At 43.2% G+C, this 15,105-nt stretch overlaps 1 protein-coding gene across 12 annotated transcripts in view; it reads right to left on the reverse strand.

Moving 5' to 3' along the window:
* HDAC4 (histone deacetylase 4) overlaps window positions 1-15,105 on the reverse strand; it is a 438,771-nt gene that overhangs the window by 94,711 nt on the left and 328,955 nt on the right. For 10 of the 12 annotated variants that reach the window (XM_005299903.3, XM_008163404.3, XM_008163409.3 and 7 more), the window contains 3 exons: window positions 10,935-11,051; window positions 10,650-10,848; window positions 4,968-5,206 (listed from right to left, as the gene is read on the reverse strand). In XM_005299903.3, the coding sequence (XP_005299960.1) occupies window positions 4,968-5,206; window positions 10,650-10,848; window positions 10,935-11,051 (555 nt within the window). The remainder of the gene's footprint in view (window positions 1-4,967; window positions 5,207-10,649; window positions 10,849-10,934; window positions 11,052-15,105) is intronic. The other 2 variants (XM_005299905.3, XM_008163408.3) reach the window with 1 other exon arrangement.

The following is a 15,105-nucleotide window of genomic DNA, read 5'->3' on the forward strand; positions in this document are numbered from 1 at the left end:
ACAGAGCTACTTTTCTCAGGAATGTAAAAAATCCACACCTCTAGCGGTGTAGTTAAGCCAATCTAAGGCTATGTCTACACTACAGCCTATGTTGGCAAAACGTAGGTCACCCAGTGGCGTGAATATTCCACCCCCCTAAGCAACATGAGTTACACCGTCATAAGCATTCATGTACACAGAGCTACGGTATGTCAGCAGGAGAGCTCCTCCCCCTTGAGGTGATGGGGGGGTGGGGTATTATCCCTATTATGCAGATGGGAACTGGGGGGGTCTGGGTGCAGGAGGTGAGGCTCGATGGGATGGGGGTTCCGAGTGGGGGGGGGGGTGAGGCTCAGTGGGGGAGGCCCAGATGCACAGGGGTTGGGTGAACAGGGGGAGCAGCTCCCTGTACAGTGACCCCTCCCCACACCTGGAACCCTCCAACCAAACACCCCGCATCAGGAGCCCCCTGCATCCAGAACCCCTCTACCAAGCCCTCTGAACCTTCACCCCACCGACCCTCACCCCCTGCATTGGGAGCCCCCCACACTCAGAACCCCACTGAGCCCCAACCATCTGCACCCTGACCCACCAAGCCCCACTCCCCCAGCTCCCATCCACCCCCACCGAGCCCTAATCACCTTCACCTGAACTCCCCCACCGAGTCCCTGTGCATCCAATTTCCCCCCTCCCCATACCAAGACTCCCCACCAAGCTGCCCGCACCCAGATTGCGCCACACAGAACCCTGGTACTCGAGGGAATTCTGCACCAAAAAATTAAAAAAATTTAAATTCTGCATATTTTATTTGTTCAAAATAGCACAGTAACACCATAAAAATATAATCATACCATTTTCAATTATTTTGGTAATTTATTTCAAAATACTCATCAGCAAATAATTTAAAATGGTGTGATTATATTGTCTTATTTTGACAAATAAAATATGCAGAATTTTTAAATACTGTGCGCAGAATTTTTAATTTTTTGGTACAGAATTCTTTCAAGGGTAGCATATGCATAAGGTGGGTGAATTAAAATTGCACAGTGAACTTTATTTCTGGCATTTCCTACCTTCTGAATGCTTGACTTTGCAATCTTAATGTTCTTTTAATGTACGTTTGTATGTGTAATTTCCTAAGTTTAAAAAAAACCCTGAAAAAACAAATTCCATCATATTGACACCTCCAGGTGTCACCAGCAGGGTTGGAACCTTTAGATCCACCACAAAGACCTTGCCACTTGAGCTAATGGGGTAACTGATAGCAGCGCTAGGCTCTCATCCAATATGTGGATCAGCACAAGAGGGGGATCAGACAGGCAATTTGCCAGTGGGCTTCAGATATTTGCTGATGGTGAAGGAATAGTAAGATTAAGGAATCCTGGGTTCCATTCTAGGCTCTGGAAGGGAGTGAGCTCTAGTGGGTACAGATTCTTCTGCCCATCTCCCTCCCAGCTAGCCCTTATCCCAATTCTGTCTCTTTCCCACCCCTGGCTCTTTCTCCCAGTCCCACTTTCCTTGCCCACCCAGACCAAGTTTCCACCCCCCCTGCTTCTCAACCTAGTTCCAGTCTCCATGCCTGGCCAGTCCTAGATCCTTCCTCCGGGCTTCTTGTCTGAACTGTCTCCCCCACCCATCCCATATCAGCTCCATGCACCAAGCCTACCCACTCCTTATCCCAGTCAACCCCTTCCCTGGCTCCTTGTCCTAGTCTCTTTGATGAGACCATTCCAGTTCTCCCACACACCACGAGCTCCTTGTCAGATATGTTTGCCTTCCCCTGCACACTGGTTTCTAGTCCTAGTCTCTTTGTCTAGCCAGTCACAGTCTTCTCACAGCTCCTCATTCGAGCTCAGTGTTTTCCTGTCCCAACAGCTCCTAGTCCATCCTCTGCCCTTGTGTGTCTCATCAGCTGTTTCCAGATTTCTCGCCCAATCAGTCTCCAACTCCTTATCCAGCAAGTCTACTTTCTCCCTGACACCCCTTCAGGCCCAGTCTCACCAGACTTCTTGCCTTAAGCTATTCTTTTCCCTTTCCCCAGCCCAGCTTTTGTCTCCTCTGCATTTCCTGCTCCTCTCTGCTTGGGCACCCCAGGGGTTCACTGAGATCACAGCAGAGACAGGCTCTCAGTTCCAGCGCTCAGCACCACCCTGGTTCTGAGCAGTCATTACAGGGAGAGCATGGTTTTGCCCCTGTATCTCTAGAATGGAGCATTCACAGTCATTCTGTGGGGCAGACGGAAGCATTGCTTCACCATATGTAGGAGCTGTGAGGAGATGGTGCATGCTCAGCTGCTCTGTGGGGATAGCACATGTTCAGTCAGCGCTAGGAGCTGTGAGGGATGGCATGTCCTCAGCTGGGATGGCACATGCATAGGCCGGTCATCACTAGGAGCTGTGAGAACTCATTCTGTGAGGACTGAAACTTTGGAGATTTGAGCAACTAAACTCTAGGGATGGCAAAAGGCACGTCCGTGACACAGAAGCCACCTTGCATTCAAATTTCAAGTCCCTGCTCCAAAGAATGGGGAGGACTAGAAATTTTAAAAAATTCTGGCAACATTTTCTTTTAACATCGGCAACACATGTTTTTCCCCCCAGCCTTGTTCTCAGAAAAGTTTGAACTATTTTGGCAGAAATTTTCCAAAAAATTCAGCCTGAGGCAGACATCTGACATGGAAAATTTAAAAGCAAATGGTAAAAGTTTGGCAAAACCACAAGCAACTGAAAACAGAGTGCCATGAGCCCTGCCTATGATTAAAAGACAATAATCCATTACGTGATTTTTAGTTATGCTGCTACGCTACACAGGACCCTAAAATATCTGAACGTACTGAGAATAATTTTTCCATGTACGCATTTGGATGTTATCCCATGGGATAAAACTGCCACACGCACAATATGTTAAAGCATTTTAACTCATTACTTTAACAAGTAAAACAAATGGAAATTGTCCTCATTCAGCTATTTTTTTCCCCTCCCCCTTTTTCCATGGACATGACACATCACAATTTAAACTAGGTCTGAGTTCAGGCTACTGAAAGAGGCATCAGTCTGCACAATATCACACACACACTTCAAACTCCTGGGAGGTCTAAATGAAAGCCTCAATGAGTTCAGTAGTACGTCACAGTGAAGTCTTTGGACACTTACAAGTTTTGGCAAGGGAAGTCTTAAAAAACTAAACAAACAAGCCACTGAAGTGCAATTTACTTACTAACAAAGAAACTGAACCTACTGCCTGCTTCCAGCAATCCTGATTTTGAACTTCACTACACAAAGCATGTTTAGAGTGAGGTAAGGGAAATCTCCATAGCAACAGCAGCTCCACACCACATCAGTATGCTAGCCTGAATGAAGTCCAGGGCTGGCACATGCATAGCGTAGTGGCAAATATCCAGAAGTACAAGATTGACGTCAGTAGCTTGTGTAATCATCCCAACTTAGCTTTATTCTATAAACAAAGTGTTTGGGGGCTTTTCTTTTTCTAAATTGTGACTCTCTCTTTTACTGGAAAGATTTTATATGGGCCACCACTCAAGCAGGCTAATCCAGCTTCTAGTAGTTATATTTTCTCATATAACTGGAACAGTGAAAATATTTGGAGAAATGTCCACCCGAAATGGAACCACAGCACTCTGAAAAGCAAACTGGCAGTCTGAGTTTTCTTTCAGAATCTGTCAGTGTGGGGGGATTTTTTAAGAAACCACAACTGGAGCTCCTTGAGAATTTTTTTTTTTTTTTTTTTTAATACTAGTACAAGTATGCTGATTAGAACAGAACTAAAAAGAATTAAACATTTCTGATCTATCCCCCAGTCGGAGCAGCTTTCTTTTTATTGTAATGACTAACAGCTGACTTTACCTTCCAAAGAAGTGGGGCAGATTAGCAGCTGGGGTAAACTGCCATAGCTCCAGTTACACCAGCTGCGATCTTCCCCCATGTGTTTAAAGGACAAGTTTTAAATTCAGATTCTATCCTCACTTACGCGAACCATTTTGTCTTTGAAGAAACATACCTGCACAACAAGTTGAAATAACCTCTTCTTTGCTACAGATAATCTATCTCTACACCATAATCTATTTGACCTGCAAAGCGAATGCAATATTTGTGTACTGATGAACAGCTTTGTGCAACACACGTATACTTATCTGCTGTTCTCCAGGTGCTTCATGGAAAGTGCGATAATACTTAAAACACAGATTGCACTTTCCAGCTTCAAAGCACTTTATAACTATTAACTAATTAATACTCACAAAGCCTCTTTGGGCTAGGAGAAGTCCCCATTTTCAGATGGGGAAATGGAGGCAGAGAAGATAAAATGATGTGTCCAACGGCATAGGCGGGAGGTGGGGGGTGCTGGCATTGGAGCTGGGAATGGAAGTCAGGAATTCCTGGCTCCCATTCAAGTGCTCTGTCCCATTACTCTCTCTCAGAAGATTATCCTGGTGAGCAAACTTTAAATAAATCTGAACATCCTCTTGAGTAGAAACACCCCTTCCCCAATTAATTTTTAGTTTATCATCAATGGACTCTTTTACTTTACTTTTATTTTATTACACCGCTTTACACTACACTCTTTCTCCTCCTTCAAGCAAAATATATGTACAATATATCCATTTCCCCCTACATTCCTTGAGAGCATTGTATGCTCTCTTCTCTAAAACTGGATAAGATGCTGATGTGGAAGGCACCATAAAGAGTTTTGAAAATATGATTGGAAAACCAGTAGCTTAAATTGTACTTCCTTTCCCAGCATCTGCATCAGAGGTATCATTTCTTACCTAGATGATGATATGAATAAACCACCGTATGTAACCCAATATATTTCACAAAACTATGAAAAAGAGATCTAAGGATGAAAAGCAATTAATTATATTGTTAGAGGCCATACATATTACAGTGAGAGAAACCATTAACTAGGAACGTTAGCTAAAGGCTGCATTAAAATTGCATGAGCAAGAAAGCATTTACAATCAGTGTGCCTACCTTGTTAATGTGAAGTTGCTGTTGCTGGAATTGCTGTTTGTGTTTCTCCAGGAACTGTTGATGCTGTTGCTGGATCACTAACTGCTGGAGGGCCTGGGCATTCTGGGGAAGGGGAGCAGACTGCGTGCGCCCCAGGGGGCGGTGTTGCCGGAGTTTGTGTATTGAGGGGGAGACCCGATCTGCACCAACCAGAGACTGTGCATGGAGGGGCAGTGGCCCCAAGCCTGAAAGATACCAGTCTGAAGATAATATGGAGGAAAAAACAGCAGAGAAGAAAAAAGGAAGAAAGGAAGGGAGAAAATGGCTATTGAGTACTCCAATGGTGACAATAATAGACATATTGTTAAAACCAACCACCTTGTCATATTTGCAGCTGAAGTATCATCCCTTAAAAAGTAAACAAGAAGAGAAAGTAAACAGTTACCATTAGAAAAAAGAATGTTTGAAATACTCCTGTGATATATGTATACATTTTAGCGCTTCCAGGGAATTTATAGCAGGTCTGGGAATTAACAGTGAGATCTGAAGTCTTTTATCTCTAGATCGCTGTTTGGGTTAAGATCATGTTGCTGGAATCTACAAGGAGTTAAAATCTGATAGCTGAACTATGTGAAACGACAGTTTTAAGCTTAGTTCCAAGTGAAAAAGTGTCATCACAATACATCACAACTGGTATCCTCACTCTTTTGGGCCCTCTCAGTAGAAACACTAGGGATAGAAGAGGCATAGAGATGGAACTACCTTCTCACCCCAGATCAGGGTTACACACACTGGGGAAGCTTGCATTGCCACTGCTGTGCTGTACCTACTCTATAGAATAAACTGGAGATGACAACTTCCGGTATGGTAAACCCAGCACTTTCCAGGAGCATTAAATACAATGGTTGCCCTGTCAATCTAGCCAATTCTACCTCTGATAAATAAATATGGTCACCTCAGTATTTTGTATACTTGGAACATGGAATGCAGTGAATATTGAATTAACATTATATAGTTAACTAAGGCAAAAATTTTAAGATTGACCACTGTATATTTTAGGAGGTGGGGAAGATGTTTAAAATACATATTTATAGTTTTTAGTTTAAACTAATATTTAGCGGTAATAGTGCTGTTGAAATTAATGCCAGGATTTCCTGGTAAATATTATTTAAGGTTATATAAAAATCTTGGAATTCATCAGCATTTTGAACAGCTTCATGCTATTCTGCATTACTTATGGACTTACAGTTGCTAAATCATTCCCCCGAAGCATTTCAAGAATATGAGAACTATAAAAACCTAGTACCATTACTGCAGTTAGGACAAAAAAGTGAACTACTATGGGGCAGGCTGGCATGGTTAAACATGTACAGGGATTTCCATTGTCATGCCATGTATTCATACACACCTTCATGAAATAGTCACCTTTTTGTGTGGAAACGTTCACACTTGGTTTTTGCCCAACAGGGAATGTTTTTGGAAGATATTAGCAAAATTCTTTCAGTTATTTTCTTATGAGAAGGGAAGAATATACACACATTTATACTGTAAAATATCTAAGGACACTTGTTAAAAAACTACATCAAAAACAGCCTAAGTATAAAACTTGAAATAAACAGTCTGAACAGAGGACCAATGCCTTTGTTTTGTTTTATTTTAAATGCTGCTGCTTTTGATGCAATACCAACATAACCATTTGAAAACTGAATACTGAGCATGGGCAGTAGAAAAATGTAGACACAGCTCCTAGGGGCACAAAGAATGCCCTTAACATAGTACACCATCACAGTGCCTGGACTCCATCAACCCATCCTTCACTCCCCTGTGCTTACTGCTTGCTCTGGCCTCTTCTTCACTCCTCTCCCTCACCGATCTTTCACTCCCAGACTCAGCAGAGGGCCTCACTGGAGAACACTCTACTGCTAACTCCCTTTGTCTTTTAGATCAGTGGTTTCAACGAGTGGTCCCCCCTCTAAGATTTTCAGGAGGATTCAAACCTCCATTCGGAAGTTTTTAGGGGTCCGCAAATGGAAAAAGGTTGAAAACCACTGTTTTAAATCAAGGACGATCCAGGCTTAAAAAGTCATGCCGATGAGAGCTGCAGCAGTATGCAACGGGGACAGAGGCGCTTAAGTTGGGTAAGTCACAGGCTATGTAGGACTTTATAAGGAAAACACTACACTGTAAATCCCGCTCGAAATCTAACAGGCACTGGTGTCCTGCACTGCCAGTGACCAACACAGAGCAGGTTGCTGCCTCTGGCACCAACTGATGCTTCTGGGTCCGCTTGCCTGTGCGGAGAGAAGAACGTGATCCCCCTAATGACTCAGAGGGATTCTGCTCCTTCTGCTACCTGGAAGGGATTGCAGGGAGCATAGTCTTAGAGTCACGTGCAGACACAGCAGGCCTGGCAGCCAGTCTGAAAGGGGCTTTGGAAGCTTTTGCAAACTCAGTTTTGGCTTGCTGGGTATTGCGGTGCTGCTCCTGAACAATGGCTGAGAAGGAATGCTGTGATCTTTGGTGACCTCTTTGTTGCTGTGGAGGGGAGAGGAAGGGAGTGGCTGGGAGAAGGGGGGAGATCTAACAGCTTCAAAGAAAACCCTGTCCACCACATTGGAGACTTTCCCCAGTTCCAAAGGGGAACAATTTATTTTGTTATACTCTGGTAGAGCACAGGACAGACTTTTCTTCTAGCCAAGATGATGGGTCATTTTTGAATGGTGGTCAGGCCACCAGCAAAGAAGAGAGTCATAGCAGCACTTCAGAAAAACTGAACAAAACTAAAATCCAGCAAAAATTGGAGCCAATTGATTAAAAATGCCTTGAGTCCAAACTGCAGCAAAGTTAAGGAACTCTGGAGGGAGAAATGAGAGGGTTCCCTTTCCTCCTACTCTGTAGCAGATGGTGTCCTATCTCCTGCAGAATTCTGGGAACTGAACAGATTGGACAGCTGATCAGTGGAAACAGCTCAGCCTGCCCCAAGAGCAGCAAGGTCTATTGAAGGCCCATTGTTACAATCGACACACCTGCCTGGGAAAAAGAATTGCCAAGCACTTAGAACCAAAACCTCCTGCTGAGCTGCTCAAGACAGAGAAGGGGCTGGGGAAAGGATATGCGGAAAAGGAGAAAACATTAACGCCAAAATAGGAAATCACCTGTTTGTTCTACACGGGTAGAATATCAAGGACATACCAATATAGCAACAGTACATTCTAATTTAGAATTCTGTGTTCCGATGTTGATAATCATAAAAAAGTACATTAAGCTTCATAAAACATGTATACATTACTAAATCTCATTAAATTGATTCCCTCCGAAGCACTAGGCAAATCACTCGGCTGGTCTACACTGCGGGGTGGGGGCGGGGTGTCGAGGTAAGATACGCAACTTCAGTTACGGGAATAGCATAGCTGAAGTCGACGTATCTTATTTCGACTTACCTCCCGTCCTCACAGCGCGGGATCGACGGCCGCGGCTCCCCCGTCGACTCCGCTACCGCTGCTCGCCCTGGTGGAGTTCTGGAGTCGACGGGCGCGCGTTCAGGGATCAATATATCGCATCGGTGCCAATGGTGCACTCGATGGTGCCGGGGCTGCAGACGCCGAACCCAGTGTTGGCGCCGCCAACAGTATGATGGGAGGAACCGTCGATGGAGTCGGTGCCGATCCCCTTGTCTGCGCTGACAAAGACGGTGGGCCCGTCGCCATCATCGGTGCCTGCGCCATAGTTAACTTTGACAATGGTGCTGGCATGGAAATCTGGTGCGTCAGCAGTGCTGAGGTTGGTGCCGAATCTGGTACCGCTGTCAGAGGCGTTGATGTGTGGGCAGGCGCCGAGGGAAGCTGCGTAGCTAATGGTGGGATGAAGGTGGCTGAGGCTACAGAAGACACCGTGGAACGGTGACATTGGGTCCCTCCCTGGCCTTGGTGAAAGGCCCAGGGGGCCCAGAAGGGCCACTGTGGTGGATTCTGCCACTGCGGAGGCCATGCCTGGGGCTCCCTCCTGTCTCTCCCAGACCTCGATCTACAGCTCCTACTTCTCCTGGAGCGATAGGAGTCGGACTCTGACTCCGAGACTGAAGACCACAGAGGTGCCAAGCCTCGGTACCTCAAGAGTCGAGAGCTCGAGGAGCAGGTAGGCTCTGTGTCTGAGTGGGCCAGTGCTGAGGGACATGGAGAGGGGGAGAGCTTGGACATCATAGCTGGCTTCCCTCTTGACTGCTCCGGGGAGTGAGGTGGGTCCACTGGCACCGGAGGTTCTTCCCTCCTTGGGGGCGAAAACGGTGCTGTAAGCTGCAGGAGGTCCCGGGCGGCTAGATAAGCCTTCAACGTCGACGGGAGCTGGAGCTGCTGTGTAGGGACCGGCGACCGTGGGGGCCCCGGACTCAACTGCCTCGCCTGGGCAGGGGTGGACGCGGCCCCAGTAGGGGATCCGGAGCTGTGGCCTGCCTGGAGTCTCACTTCTCTGGATTTAGCTGGAGGTGAGTGACTGTCTGGCTTCTTTTTCTTCTGAGGCACCAGTGAGTGGGATCGGTGCCTGCTCTCAACCAGGCCTTGTGAGGTGTCATGTCGGTGCCGAGCATCCCGGGACGAGTCCTTTCTCGGTGCTGAGCTTGACAACGGTGCCGAGGCACTCTGCATCGAAGACGACGCATTAGGAGCTGGGTCTACTGAGCCCAGGTCGGAGTTGGGGCATAGAGCTGTCTCCATGAGGATCGCCTTAAGACGCTCTTCCCTTTCTTTAAGAGTTCTAGGGCGGAACTCATGGCAGATCTTACAGCCATCATTTTGGTGATCCTCCCCTAGGCACCGTAAACACGAGGAGTGTGGATCGCTGCTTGGTTTGCGCTTCGCGCAGGCCACACAGTTTTTAAAACCCAGGGAGGCGGAATGGGGGGAAACCCCCAACAACTCTATACTAAGAACTCTAATACTAGTAACGGATACTAAGGTGATTATATACAGGTAACTATAGAACGTGCTTGCTAAGCAAGGGCTATGGGAAGTTCCAGCCAACCATCACTGGCGGTAAGAAGGAACTGAGGGGGTGGCGGATCGGCAGGGCTCTATATTGAGCGCCATGAAGGGACGACCTAGGGGGCGCCCAGGCCGACCCGACGGATGCTGCTAGGGGGAAAATCTTCTGGCCACTGTGCACATGCACACACCTGATTGGAATGGACATGAACAACACCTCTCGAAGAAGAATTATTATTAGACAGACTGTGCTTTTCATATTACATTTTAAAATGAAAACACCTGCTTTTGGTTTTGTAAAAAGGACTGCAGCTATGCAGTAATTGTAAATACTAAACACAGTAAATTAAAAAAAAAAAAATTCCCTAAGAAAATACCTTCTCACTGTTCCTTTGATCAAACTGGGTAAGGTTCTACTATTAAAATACTAATAGATTTATATTTACAATGATATTTATAAACTAGTTTATCTTAATCCTGCCAAAATGATAAATGGTGTTAGCCTCCTCCCACCTTTTACAGATGTGTAATGTGGTCAATCACAGCCTTTTCCAACGTTGTAGGTGCCCATGACATCAACAATACATGCTCCATGTCATAAACATATATGATTTCAGAGATAACTGGTATTCCCTTATTCCTTTCATGAAATTGAAATGGATTGTACCACTCTCCCAGTTAGGAGCTGCATATCTTAGCCTTTGCACACAAGCTTTGGTATGCTCACCTGTGACTAAGGGAGTTTGTGCAGTTGGTTGTTCCAGTAAGACCATGTGCTGCAGAAGAGAGTTGTGTGAAGTTCCCCCATCCCTTTCCAAAGTCGTAGAGCTCAAGTAAGGAGTGAGATGGGTGCCAGGAAATAAGGAAAGCCGCTGTTGTAGGGTTGGAATAGCAAGTCTCTCGGCATCCTGCTGTCCTGATCCCCCCTGCAAATATACAACTGGTAAAGTATTCAGCTTATGAATGAGTCAATGCAACCACAATCCCAAAGACAACATTAAACATCACTTACACTGGCGGGTCCAGTTGCAGGCAGTCCTAACGTTATGTTGGGCAAGGAAGGAGATGTGTAGAGAGGAAGCTGTGTTACTGAGCCTTCACGATTTGCTAGTCTGTGAGCCAGGCTGGTCTGAAAATTGAATTAAGAAAACTGTGACAATCAGATAATGTAAAGAGAATAGACAGGAGCTAAATTTATAGTCTGCCTAATTCATGAATCATCTTGAGTATAAAGCACACCAGAAAAAGGAATGAGAAAGAAAAATAAAAGGCAAATAACTTCACTTCTGATACCAAAAGATTCCGAATGTAGGGGCTAATCTGTGCCCAGTACCCAGTCCAAGTAGATGGGATAGGCACTGGGTGGATTCACTTGTGGATGTGTAATCCTCCCACAAAGGTAACAGAGCTATGAAGAGAGTAACGGTAATGGTTGGTCTATGAAGAAAGCCTCCATGGTTCATTCGTCCCTTAAAGTACATGGCTAAAAAAGGTGGTTTTAACAAACAAATTTTACATTACACAGGATGGATGTTCTCGTCACCAGGCCAAAGACAGTATGAAATGCATTAGTCACCATCAAGTTGTTGCTTAAAAACAAGGTAAAGCTCCATTAAAGAGCCTGGATGTTCCTCTTAGCTGGATATTTCTTGATTTTCAGGGAAGGTATGTGAAATTAACTGGGAGGATTACGTTATAGCCAGCTAATGTGGCACCACGGAAGTGTAAAAGTCATTTTTAATTTCACAGCAGTGATTGCTTACAAATATGGACTCAAATATTTATTGCAAATATTAACTGTAGTTATTGAAAAGTGTCTGAAGCCCTGATTAGAAAATAGTTTATTTTGATGGTACTGAATTATGGAGTGGACATTGTTTTCAATCCTGGGAGTTTAAACAAAAATAAAAAAAGACATTTTCTATAACATTTCTCATGCAGTGACAGTTTTTAACTCTGATGCTTAGAAAAATGGGTATATAATGGGTACAATAGTATTTCATCATTCTATAGATCGATACATGTCAGCATGGCCATGAAGGGATTTTAATCTTATGGAGTGTTAGAGGTTGTTACCTCATATTATGCCTGATTCTATAGCACCAAAGTCAATTGGAACTTGCAGTTGACTTCAAAGGGTGCAGGATTAGGCCAATTTTGGATGATGAAAAGAAAGCTAGTTATCTTTGAACTCCATTGAAGAAACTCACACTGAATTTTGCAAGATAAAGCAATGCTGTTGCAATCCACAAAGGGAAGAGCACGTGCTTAACATTTACTATTGAAAAGCAAGTCTTCTATATACAAATATTCACTAAAGAAAAATGAAGAGCGAAACTGGAATTGCTGAATACAGTAACATTAAAGCTATTCCTGTGAGAGAGGATCATAGACAAGTGTAGCAATGATACCTTTACAAGATTGCATTTGCCATCTTTACAACCAAAGACTCTGCATTTCCAAATAAATGGTTTAATTTGACATTAGTCAGTTATTCATTCCCTTTACTGTCCTACCATTTATTCACATGATAGAGTAGTAAAGTCATCTAGTTCTCATATATGCTCAAGCTAAGTTCAATTTGCCAGTGAGGTTCTTTCCATTTCTAAAGTCTCCTCCTGTGTATTTGCAATCTTGTCAACCATAATTATTAAAAACCTGTTCTATCACAAAGGTCTTGTCATCGCTGATTTCTCTGTAGTTGTTAAATATTTCCACTGGCACACACACTAACACCAAGGTAAAATGGTAAAGAACTTGTTTGTGTTTCCATTCACTTATTTGCCAGGGTGATTTTGAACACTTCTTTAGCAATGTTGCTTTAAAGCGTAAACATAATGTATGTTACTGCACCACATGCTGAAAATAAGGTATGTACTGTAGGTGAGGTACTGAAATCTTTTCCTGACTTTTACGGGGTACTGATCTTATAAAAGTAACAAAATTACATCAATTTCCACTTTAAACAGTCAAATCCCCATTTAGTTGTGCCTCAAATAGTCTCAGGGGGTTTATTTGTATTAAGCACAACTGAATGAAAAAACACAACAGCTTGAAACTAATTGCGCACACAAAATTTCAGTTCCATTATCATCATCTTAAATATACTGAATCTGTCTATGAATTGTACATAAATGCTGTGGAAATGCAGAGAAGAGCACAAACCCAGCATCTACAGTTTTTGTCTAATCAGGCAGCACCTTTTATAGCTGTATATGAAATAAAATGTCAGTGAATGTCAAATAGCCTTGCATAGGTGGAAAAACATTGTTAAATTTAACACAATATTTAAAAAATAAATGCTATTTATCCACTGTGAACAGAATGGAGCTGTATGCTTTCTACACTTGAGGCAAGTATTTTAATTTAAATAATATAAAAATGATCAGTTTTCCCATTTGGTATGGGTCGAGAGGTGAATCTCTGATCAACTGATGGGCAAATATACACATTTCTCATTTAAAATCAAACACTCAGGTTAATGTGAAACTATCACAATGGAGAAGACTAACTGCTCAGAAATTGTTGATTATTTACAATATACAAAGTGGAAATGGGTCTGATTTACCAGAGACAGTCTATCATTTGGGATATTACAGAAATTGGAGTCCAGTGTGGGCATTACATTGACCTTTTACAAGACATGTGGAAGCAAGCACTAATCAGGTAATAATATTTCCTGATGTATACAACAGCCTTCATTTGAAAGGAAATATCTGCATTTAAAATGCTGTCTTAATTAACTGTATTTGGATAGCTGCTGACAAATGCATGCAGAAAAGTTTGGAGGAATGGCTCTGAAATGGCATCATGAAATATCCAATGCTTACAGAAAAGAATTGGTAATGAAGGGCATGACCAGTTTTTGGCAGATGGGAGTGTTGAGGATAAGGAAGATTTAACAGAATAAACTCTAAAATCTGTTGACAGCAGGAGAGTTAGTGCAATAGGTTATCAAAAATTATTTGCCATCCATTAGTGGGTTGTGAGGTTTCCTGTGGACTGTGACCTCAAAGATCTAGTGGACTGAATCTTCATATCATACCTACTTTCAAAATCACTACAACACCATAAAAAGAAGAACAGGAGTACTTGTGGCACCTTAGAGACTAACAAATTTATTAGAGAATAAGCTTTCGTGGACTACAGCCCACTTCTTCGGATGCATATAGAATGGAACATAGTCCACGAAAGCTTATGCTCTAATAAATTTGTTAGTCTCTAAGGTGCCACAAGTACTCCTGTTCTTCTTTTTGCGGATACAGACTAACACGGCTGCTACTCTGAAACCTACAACACCATAGTTTACAGACTATATTCTTGCTCTCTTCTATAAAATCATAGAACAGGTGAAAAAATTCTGGGTGCAATTTTCAGAAAAACAGCAGAAGAAAATGTTTTACTTTTCACATAGGTTGTTTTGGGAGGCTACATTAAAGCATTTCAATTTAAATTAATTCATAGATCACAGTGGACTTCTTCTCACATGCACCTGGACTAAGATGTAGAAAAAATGAATAGAAAAGTGTTATTTACCTTTTACACAATACAAAAACCAGGGATCATTTGATGAAATTAAATAGTCAGAAGGTTTAATGCAAACAAGAGAAAGTACTTTTTCACACAAAATAGAATTAACCTGTGGAAGTCATTGCCATGGGATGTTGTGAAGGACAAAAGCATAATGGGGTTAAAAAAGAACTAGGTACATTCATGGAGGATAGATCCATCAATGGCTATTAGCCAAAATGGTTAGGGATGCAACCCTATGCTCAGCACGACCCTAAGCTTGTGATTGCCAGAAGGCAGGAGTGTAAGACAGGGTGGATCACTCCATAATTACCCTGTTCTTTACACTCCTCCTGAGGCTCTGGTACAGGCCACTGTCAGAGACAGGATACTGGGCAAGAAAGATCATGGCCTGACCCAGTATGGGAGCTCTTATGTTTTTATGAAACAGACACTGTAGTAAAACTGTGAAAGGGGTGGGGAAAGAGACAAGTATCTTTCATATGTCTGGAGAACTGTTTTGGCAATGGACACACTTTACATGTCCGGCATCACTCATGACTCAGTCTTAAAAGTATGATTTCACTGCTTTACAAGAGGCAATAGGTAGTCACTGAAAGTGGCTATCAAATGCTTGCAACAACAGCATGTGTATCTAAAATATTTTTTGTGCA

The sequence above is a fragment of the Chrysemys picta genome, chromosome 11 (assembly GCF_011386835.1).
Source record: "Chrysemys picta bellii isolate R12L10 chromosome 11, ASM1138683v2, whole genome shotgun sequence".
Taxonomy (NCBI): Eukaryota; Metazoa; Chordata; order Testudines; family Emydidae; genus Chrysemys; species Chrysemys picta.